At 38.4% G+C, this 10,756-nt stretch overlaps 1 protein-coding gene across 1 annotated transcript; it reads right to left on the bottom strand.

Moving 5' to 3' along the window:
- Positions 1-406: 406 nt before the first annotated feature.
- On the bottom strand, positions 407-8,495 carry LOC138306983 (integrase/recombinase xerD homolog). Its single transcript, XM_069247590.1, has 3 exons — positions 8,166-8,495; positions 5,172-5,508; positions 407-2,989 (listed from the first exon to the last, which is right to left on the bottom strand). The coding sequence occupies exons 2-3, from the start codon at positions 5,497-5,499 to the stop codon at positions 2,019-2,021; spliced, it is 1,299 nt and encodes a 432-aa protein (XP_069103691.1). The 5' UTR covers positions 5,500-5,508; positions 8,166-8,495; the 3' UTR covers positions 407-2,018.
- Positions 8,496-10,756: the final 2,261 nt, after the last annotated feature.

The following is a 10,756-nucleotide window of genomic DNA, read 5'->3' as shown; positions in this document are numbered from 1 at the left end:
GCCACCTAATAAACGGGCCAACATGCTTCTACTAATACATCGACGAGATACACAACATGAATAATACCCGCAAATTTCGAGCTCGCAAAACACGCACTCTTATCTGCACAACAAACAACTGCAACACACCACATACATGGTAAGGCCCGTCACTTACATAGACCTAGTCAGCTTGTTTTTGATCAAGACGTTAATTAATTCAAACAACTCAAAGTAAGTGTTACTCCTCCTATTCAACATTTGCGGATGGATTGTCATCTATATGTTGGTGTTAAACATCATTGGGGAAGGTACAAACATATTTAATATAAATGAGCCTTGTCTGACTTTATTTAGGGGTTTGAGGGGTCGGGCCCCAAATTTTACAGATGTGATATGTAATGAAATATATAACAGAAAACCATAATTGAGAATGATTGTCAATTTATTAATTGACTAGCATATCCAGAACAACTGGATAACTGAACAATTAACACAAACTTGTGTTACAAAACATTACATAATATAAACTCAATTATGAACATAAAAAATAGCATCTATAAAAAAGGTGGCGAACCAAAAAAGGCCTTACACAAATTACGGCCAGAGCCACTCAACAACGTAAACAGTATTTTTGCAAATAAATCGACATAAAAATAAGGGAGAGGTGGGTGGGTACCAAAAATCTTTTCTGAAAAACAGGACGCTTCTTTGTCTTAGTGCGAGTAGTGCGAGTTCTAATTATAGCTTGCTCAGGGGAGATTACTCTATATAGTTCAACGGTTTAAATCTCCCCTGGAGCAAGGGAAATAACTCGAGTTGCCTAAAGTCAACAATCATAAAAAAAAAACTATGAACATAGATCACACACAAAATAATTATCCACGCTACGCTACATAATTTACATTTGTGTTCGCTATGCTCTAACTTCGCAAAAATATACTCATTATTTTACTGGCTGCTGCTGAAGCTCCGTTTTTTACAGATGTGATATGTAATGAAATATATAACAGAAACCATAATTGAGAATGATTGTCAATTTATTAATTGACTAGCATATCCAGAACAACTGGATAACTGAACAATTAACACAAACTTGTGTTACAAAACATTACATAATATAAACTCAATTATGAACATAAAAAATAGCATCTATAAAAAAGGTGGCGAACCAAAAAAGGCCACAAAAAAGCCACCCAAAAGCGCAGCCAGAAAAATAAAGGAAAGTGGATAATACTAAACTAGATAAGATCATCTGTCCTGTAATCTAACCAGATACACACTTGAGACAGGGAGAGTACCAATGACGTTATATTTTGAAATTAACCTCATATAAAGATAGGATAAATTGAAATAAGAATTGTAACATTACAACACATTCTCACAAATGAGCGAGGTTAAGAAATGGTCGAACATTTATAATTACATATAATATATGCAATTACAGTTGAATCTTTATAACTTGGAACAAACCCAGCAGCCAAATGCTGACCTGAGTAAAAACCAAGCATATCACAATACGAATCATCTTAACAAGCGAGCTAGATTAATTTGGACACATATATACTGATAACTGATAAAAGTAGGAAGAGTTCAACCATGATTAAACCAGCAGCCAAATGCTGACCTGGCTCTACACAGGACAATGAAACTATAATATATAAAATCATAAATCTAGGAGCCAAAATTATATGCAGACCAAGGAAAGACATATAAAAAATTCTACAAAATATAAAACACACAAACAAGTTGGCACAAATTATCAATAGCTTATGAGACAGCATAACATTTGTATAGGAATAATAAACCTCAGCAGCCAAATGCTGACCTGAGTGAAAATTATCCTGATAGAACAAATATAACTACAAGTAGCACCATGTAAAGGTAACAAATATATAAACCAACTATGATAACTTATCACAAACAGAATAAGTATGATAATTGAACAGTTGATTGTGAGCATCAATGGAACTATTAGAAACATATAAGCAATATGAACTCAGCAGCCAAATGCTGACCTGAGATACATACATGCCTAGTTACAACACAAATGACTTCAACCAAACATAACGACGGACTGCGTCAGAGTTCCAGCGGCCCATTTTCTGAATAGCATGTTCAGAAAACCCTAAGTTAGCAGCCTCTGTAGCAGCCCCAATGCGAAAGCTATGGCCTTTATACTCAGCAGGATTTAATCCTGCGAACTGGATAGCCAATTTGAGCTGGTGAGACACAAAGGCATAAGTAACAGGCCTACTGCTTTGGAACTGAAACAGGGGACCTGCTGTGTGCGTGAACACACGCATATACTCGTGTAAAGCAGCAACAGCACAAGCGGAAGATGCTGGATTCGCCTGTATAGAAATAACAATGGGGCTACTGTCCTTATTGGTCTTAAAATGTCGCAGCGTAAAAGATACACTGACATTTGGAGACAAAGACACATCTGGCCGCTGAAGAACTTTATGAGACTCTTTCCCAGAACGTGGTACTAGTTCTCCAAGACGCATGAAAGCGTGGAAAGCTGTCAGGAATAAAGCTTTTAACATAATTCTGTCACAAAAGGAGGGAACGGTGTGTTGAATGGCATCTAAAAGCCTCAGTAAGATAGACTTTGTTATTGGCAACCGGGTGTCGGGAGCCTGGTTCATTTGGGTCCCACGCAGTAACTTCCTCACCATGAATGAATGGGAGTTATCGTGGTAGTTCAACAGCTTATGAACATAACTTATAGCTGACACATGAGAAGCGATAGATGCAGGACTATAACCCCGCAGGAAAAGTTCACCAATGAAGTTACACAGAAGAGTAATTGGTGCTGGAAGGTGTATGGTTGATTGTTGAAATTCCAGGAAAAGATGCCAAGAACGACGATACGCCAGCCTGGAAGAATTGCTAAGTGACGCTTGCAACAGACAGATAGCTGCAGGCGTCAAATCTGTAGTAAGACAGGTGGCAGCTCGGTCTGTGTTTTGTCCAGCCATGGTGCTTTCTTGAACACAGTCTGAAACTGAAAACGAGACAAACCATCAGCTATTACATTGTGCTTTCCTGGGATATGCTTAGCGCGAAACAATATGTTATGTTTCAGAGCTGACAAAACCAACCTTCTAACAAGTATCATCAACTGTTTGTCTTTACATGTTTGCTTGTTAATGATATTGACCACTGCATCATTATCAGAAAAGAACAACACTTTGTGGTTCCTGAAAAGATGACCCCACACCTCGATAGCTAGAACAATTCTTTTATTGCAATTTGCAGTGGAGCCAACTGAGGCGTCCAACGTAAAGCAAACCACTTTGAGCCAAGAACTGCAGCGAAGCCAATTTTTCCTGAAGCGTCAGTGTATAATGCAAGACGGTCAGAGGAAAACCACTCATCATTCAGAAAAACTGATTTGCCATTAAAGTTGTGAATAAACTCTAACCACATCCGCAAATCTGAGCGGGCTTCGTTGGATAAGCGAATCGAGTGATGGGGTTTTGATACGTTACACGTCAAATCATATAACCGACGAAGAAACGTACGGCCCGGACAGATGATAAGACAAGCAAAATTTAACAAGCCTAGTAAAGACTGCATTTCCTTAAGAGTTATTTTCTTACAATTGGAATATGCAGTGAGTAGCTGAACAATCTTGTCAATTTTCTCCTGTGGTAATCGACACTCCATCGCCACAGAATCGACTTCGATGCCATAAATAGTTAAGTAGGTGGTGGGGGCTATAGTTTTATCTGCTTTGAGTGGGATCCCAATACCTGACATAACGACTTAAAATTGTTCAAATCTGCGTAACAGTTCACAGACTCATGAGGGCCAATAAAGAAGAAATCATCCACCATATGCGACATACCCCCTGCGCGAAACTTCTCAACCATGATCCATTGAAGTGATGTGCTAAAAGATTCAAAAATGCGGCAAGAACTGCTAGCACCCATAGGGAGACATCTATCATAATAATATGAGTCCTCCCATGTGAAACCCAAGAGATGGTGATCATCTGGATGAATAGGAATAATCCTAAATGCCTCCTCAATATCAGACTTCGCCATGAGAGCCCCATGACCATGAGCTTTCACTAAGGAAATAATCGTCTCAATATTGTCATACTGGACTTGAGATAAATATTTAGGTATGCCTGAATTAACAGATGCATCCTTTGGAAATGACAGGTCGTGAATAAGACGGTATTTCCCTGGAGTACTCTTTGGTACCAAGCCAAGGGGAGAGCATACAAAATTGGGTAAGGGGGGTGACAAAAATGGTCCTACTATCCTACCTAAGGCTAGCTCATGGTGTAACTTAGCTGTAACTGTGTCAGGTTGAAGCAAAACAGATTTATGATTTTTTGCTATTGACAAATTAGGTGTCACACTACAGCCCAGTCTAAAATCATCCCGAAACCCTGCAACAAGATATGATGACAACTCTGTATCATAACCTAACAACCAATGTTGTAACTTGCCACTATCGACTGGGGTTGGCTTGGTTGGAGTTTTGACGAGGCTTTCTGCCGGCGCGTTGCTGCCCAGATTTTCCAGACTTCTGACACTGGTGTCGTCCATGTGATCCCTCACAAGTTCGACAGACATGTCTATATTTGCATGGCTGCATAGAACAGTTTTCGCCATTGTTGAAGGCGAAACAGAACTTCTTCCGAAAAGGCTGATTTGACCTTTTCCCTCCCGTGTTGGCCTTCTGTTTCTGATACGTCGGGTACTGGGAAGTTGAAGCCTTCGCATGCTTTGCCCGCTCCCAAAGTTCATCAACTGGACGTTGCCAAGGGATCAAATGAGATTGTCTCAATTTTCTGAAGGACTGGTCATAGGACCGCCAAGCAGAATCCCCATAGTGTTGCTGGAGGTCACGCACACTAGCAGCATATTTGAGTAAATGTTGAACCTCCTGAGGTTTCTTCTCAATGTATATAGCCATAAATACTAGGAAACACGATGTCCACCGGTGTAACGATAAAGGAGGCGTCCCTTTGGCTTGCTGCTGCACCTTTACAACCCCAGGGGCAAACTCAATAGAGAATGGCTCATCCGAATGAGAGGGCAGAAGGCACGAAAAGTCTATAAACTCTTCATCCCATATTTTCTGCTTAATCCTCTGTGAAACAGTGGCTCCAAGAGGAATACCATCCGTCAATCTTAACGGAAGGGGTTCAACTTTGTCTGAAGACTCACCTCCAAAGACCTGGTCCAACATGGATGTAATCCCAGAATCCACGAGAGGTCGACTTGGTTGTGGATCGGTCTGCTGACCGGACTCTGTGGATGGAATGCTAGAGCTCGAGGCCACTGGATGTGCCGAGGACTCTAGTTGACTTCTGACTGATGAGGCAGAGGATGAAGGAGATGTGGTACCAGCTGGGGTAGCTATGGTCTCTGTCACAGGAACTGCTGCAGACTGCTGACGGAGAATCTCAGCTGCCAGTTTGGAATAATCCAAATCTACCTGAGGAGCCTGAGATGGTGCCTTTTGAGCTGTACGTCTCTTCTTTGGGGCCGACATACTGTTGTCCTGTGAGAAATGAGGTACACATATTTAATTAGGTGATCAAGCCAATGGAATCTTACATTATTGTGTACCTCCATAGTAGAATTGTGATCTACATTCAATACAAAATGTGTCTAGCATTAATATTACACACCACAAAGTATTTAATACTAGAAATCACAAGTCCTACACTCCCTCTGAGTGTAATTTAAAAAACACACTCCCTGCCCCCAGAGTGTAAATCAGAATAACAGACTCCCTCAGAGTGTAAATTAAATTAATACATTCCATCTTAGATTCTTAGAGTAAATTCAAATAACACACTCCCTCTCTGAGTGTAAATAACACACTCCTCTGAGTGTAAATACAATACAACTCCCTCTGAGTGTAAATTCTAATAACACACTCCCTCTGAGTGTAAATACAAATAACACACTCCCTCTGAGTGTAAATACAAATAACACACTCCCTCTGAGTGTAAATACAAATAATACACTCCCTCTGAGTGTAAATTCTAATAACACACTCCCTCTGAGTGTAAATTCTAATAACACACTCCCTCTGAGTGTAAATTCTAATAACACACTCCCTCTGAGTGTAAATACAAATTAAACACTCCCTCTGAGTGTAAAGGTAAATAATACACTCCCTCCGAGTGTAAATTACAATAACACACTCCCTCTGAGTGTAAAATCCAAGTACACACTCCCTATGAGTGTAAATAAAATAAAAAACACACTCCCTTTGAGTGTAAATTCAAATAAAACACTCCCTCTGAGTGTTAATGCAATAACACACTCCCTCTGAGTGTAAATTCAAATGAAACACTCCCTCTGAGTGTAACTCCAAATTGAAATACAGCTATTCTAATTCAGAACATGACTGCACTAAAAGTTTCGTAATATTTAACCATGCCTGGATAATCATCTATTAGAGGTTACCTCGGCAGGAAATAATCTAGTAAGAAGTTGGAGAAAAAAAAAAAAAAAAAAAAAAAAAAATATAGGAAATCAGATAATAAATTAATGTATTGGTAGTTGTCAAATTGTTACTTAATACTGTATAAGTAACCAGGGCTTTAAATAGGTAAATTGGGAAAAAGCTCCGGAAAGAATTTGGGAAAAATTTGTTGGCATATCAAATATACATATAATAGGCCTCTGAATTGTTCTTCAGTGAAAGAAACTAGATATTTGTTCCTCAAAATCGTGCACTCCCTGTGTGATTTAAGTCAATCATATTCATCTTATTAGAAAAAAAAAAAAAAAAAAAAATTAAAGAATGTTTTAAATTATGAAAATCTTTATAAATTTGGTCACGCTCGATTGAACATAATGGACTCTACCACTGTTCTAAGATATTTCCTATTGGGAAAAACAACAATATACTGGGAAAATTACAGCCTAAATTTCATTGGGAATGGGGCCAAACATCTGCCCAATGCCCCAGAAAAAGCCCTGGTAAATAAAAATATCAAATGGGACATATATGTACAGTTATAACTATTATTAGTTAATAATTTGGTAAAATTTGACTTGTGACGCAGGGGTACAAAAATGCACATACAATATTATCAATTATGATAGTAGAACAAGGACAATTCGTCATACACAAACCACCTACTATACTGTACATATCCTCCAAGTGTGATTTTTTTTTTTTTTTTTTTTTTTTTTTTACATATTTTCTCGGATGGTTAATAATGTTAAACTACGCAGGTGTAAATGTTTATAAGGAAATATCGGACAGAATGTGTAGGTGGTTTAGTATTCAGTACTAATAATGTTAGCATAGGCTATACTGTTATAACTAATATAGATGTATAACATTTACTATACCAATATACATAAAAAATAACTAATCAATGATAGTTAAATTAGTTAATACTGGCATATCTATATTGTGGAAACCCACTAGAAAATCATAAGGCGAGTGTTCATTTAAAATGCAGAATAGCACTCCTGATACTGCGCAAATATTTACGCATTGTCCTGTGTCCATCATCCCTATACACCAAATGGACGCCATCCCGGGGGTCGAGGTGTGACAATGCTGGATCCCAGAAACCACGATGGTGCCAGAATGAAATGCCTGACGAGGAATGATCACTAGCCCATGATTCTAACTGGTTGTTGAGGTCATGCACCCTGTCATTATAGTGAGGCGAAGTCGCCCAAGGCTGACGACGGAGGAGCTGCCCAATAATCACATGATCAAATCCTATCCCATGGCGGAGATATTCCGCGACGGACACTAGATCAAGGCACAGTTTTTGGGTTGAAAGTCTGTCATCGCATAAATCGTTACCGCCTAGTTGTAAAAATACCATGGAACGCACCCCAGTTGGTAAGGAAAATGTCAACAAAGAAGCAGAATCGCGCAGAAGTTTTCGAATGTTAAGACCTCCCTTAGCCCGAATCACAACATCGAACTCCTCACCGAGTCTTAAATTACTATCCTCAGGATTATGGTGCATATGTTCGCCTAGACGTCTGATGTAGCTATGTCCAGTAGTACAATATGATAATTGTCACACATCCTGATCGTAAAAACAGGTTTGGACGAGATAAATAAGACGTAATTTATAACCAAATGTTTATGTTTGTAAACAAACAAGATGGCGCGCACCGTCCAGAACAAAGGAATTATGAAACCCCAGAACAAATCATCAAATTACGAACCCTTTAAAGGTCGTGAGCGTCCAGACAATCACTTCTGCTGTCAAGCTGGTGTTTTCTTCAAGAATTAAACCATTCGATGGTCAAAACTGCTTCAGTAAACTTCTTAAAATTACCAAAAATCTTTTCTGAAAAACAGGACGCTTCTTTGTCTTAGTGCGAGTAGTGCGAGTTCTAATTATAGCTTGCTCAGGGGAGATTACTCTATATAGTTCAACGGTTTAAATCTCCCCTGGAGCAAGGGAAATAACTCGAGTTGCCTAAAGTCAACAATCATAAAAAACTATGAACATAGATCACACAAAATTAATTATCCACGCTACGCTACATAATTTACATTGATGCCGAACAACATTCAAACATTTTCGTAAAGATTTTGGTATTCCAAGATGGCCGCTGGCCCACTTCCTGTTTTAAAGTTTCAGTCTCTGATCTCAATGGAAATTGGTCTATAAGGGTTTTAATTGATGCCGAATAACATGCAAACATTTTCGTAAATATTTTGGTATTCCAAGATGGCCGCTGGCCCACTTCCTGTGTTCGATTCAGTCTCCGATATCTCAATGAAAATTGGTCTATGTGGGTTTTAATTGATTCAGAAGGGGGAACTTTAGGTGAGGACAATCATATTTTATAAAGGACCGAGCTAAGACCCATGGGGATAGTACGGCGGAGGTCCAAAATGGGAGCTTTGCTGAAATTTGGCTTTAAAATCGGACTCCTTATATTAATCCTTGAATGGGTTACAACCATACCGTATATGGATGAAGGGCTACCAAGTTTGTTCAACAAATGACATTTACCTATTTCAGAAACTTACACATTCAACTAAGGAGTTCCTGTATTGTTTATATTAATTGTTAACCACTACTTTATACTGTGACTTTGTTGTTTTGTGCCATGAATCAGACGACCGTTAAGGCCCATGGGCCTCTTGTTTTTAAGGAATGTCGATTAAACACGTGTCAGGTATTTAGTTGGAACATATGCCAGACGAGAATGGTCTTGGGTAATTTATAATAATTGGCAAACAGGACACACATATAATTCATTACATGGTAAAACGGATTTATGTTTCCGTCTCCGGATAGCTGATTAATAATTTATCTTTATTCTGATGCGACAATGTTTTCGTATTATTTTTGACAAAATTAAAAGTAATTCTTGTGCAAATGTGAGGTCATAATAGCAAAAATATTTCAGCGATACCAGAATGTCACTTACCTGGGTGGTTCGTCGATTGTGTATTAGCTATTAAATTAACATGATACATAATCGAACTGAATATACAAAGCTGTTAAGTATACTGTCGTATCAATACTCGTGTAAATGGTAATAAATGTCATTGGAGTTGATTCTGAGTAACACGTTGCATATTTCATGCGTACGTGTCTACAGTCTTGCCAAGCGTTCATGTGTAAACAAAAGGCTGAGCTAACTTAGATACTAATGTTAAGGCGAAATACAATCATAAGTGTATACTGTAAAACATATTTATAATGATCTCTTAAGGCCTGGACATAGTTGCGCTAGGAATAGCGTAATATAACGTATTAGGAGACTTAAGTTCCTCAGAGTAGCTTAGCCTATACAAGCGTACTTTACCGTAATTTAACTGATCTGAGCGTAAAGATTAGCGCACCTCTAGCCATAGTTTAACCCCCGATTTAATTCTGATTCAAATACATATCCTTATTATCACAACGTTGGATCTATTGAATGGAATGGTTATAAGGATCTGTATTTCAAACAGATTGTTGAAGTTATTTACCACTATTTGTCGGATAGTACTGAAGGGATCTTTTTTTCGTACCTAGGTTCCTCTTTGGCCCTAGTTGTGCATAATGCATTTTGGACTGATCGGTCAGCAAGATGGCCGACAGTCTGATATCTTGGATTTTGATAATTTAAGTTTGTTACCGATATTTCTCTGAAAGTACCAAATGGATCCGACTCAAATTTCATGTGCAGGATCCCCTAGGACCTTAGTTGTGCATACCGTATTTGTAATATCTAGGTAAATCGATACTCTTGTTTACCCTTAAATATCGAAAAACAACAAATATTCATACAAGACGAAACAGAGAAGAATCATCAATTTTCTTTAGGATTGAGAAAGGGCAACATTTTCGCTAAAAACTTTATTACCATATAGTTCTATAATGGGTTAAATCCGGCAAAAATGGCTAAAACGAAAAAAAAAAGATGTAGCATACATGTATGTTGCTATTCTGAGAACATATAAAAGAGTCTTTTAGATATAATTCAAATTGTTTTTCGTTTATGGTCCGCCATCCTTCCGTCCGTTAACAATTCTTGTTACCGCTATTTCTCAGAAGTACTGAAGGGATCCGTCTTAAATTCAACAAGCATATTTCCATACGACCCTAGTTATGAATATCGTATTCTGGGACTGATCGGTGTACAGCATGGCCGAAATATCCTGGATTTTGATAGCTGTAGTTTGTTACCGCTACATTGTATATCTCAGGAAGCACTGAAGGAATTTTTCATTTGTTTCTGTTCCTGCTTAGCAGTCGCAGCATACAGGGAATGGGACGACTGGTTCGCATGTTGTCAGTTTAATGTTACTT

This window comes from Argopecten irradians, chromosome 14 (assembly GCF_041381155.1).
Source record: "Argopecten irradians isolate NY chromosome 14, Ai_NY, whole genome shotgun sequence".
Classification (NCBI taxonomy): Eukaryota; Metazoa; Mollusca; class Bivalvia; order Pectinida; family Pectinidae; genus Argopecten; species Argopecten irradians.
The sequence above is the reverse complement of the archived record's forward strand: the minus strand, read 5'-3'. Positions and strand labels throughout refer to the sequence as shown.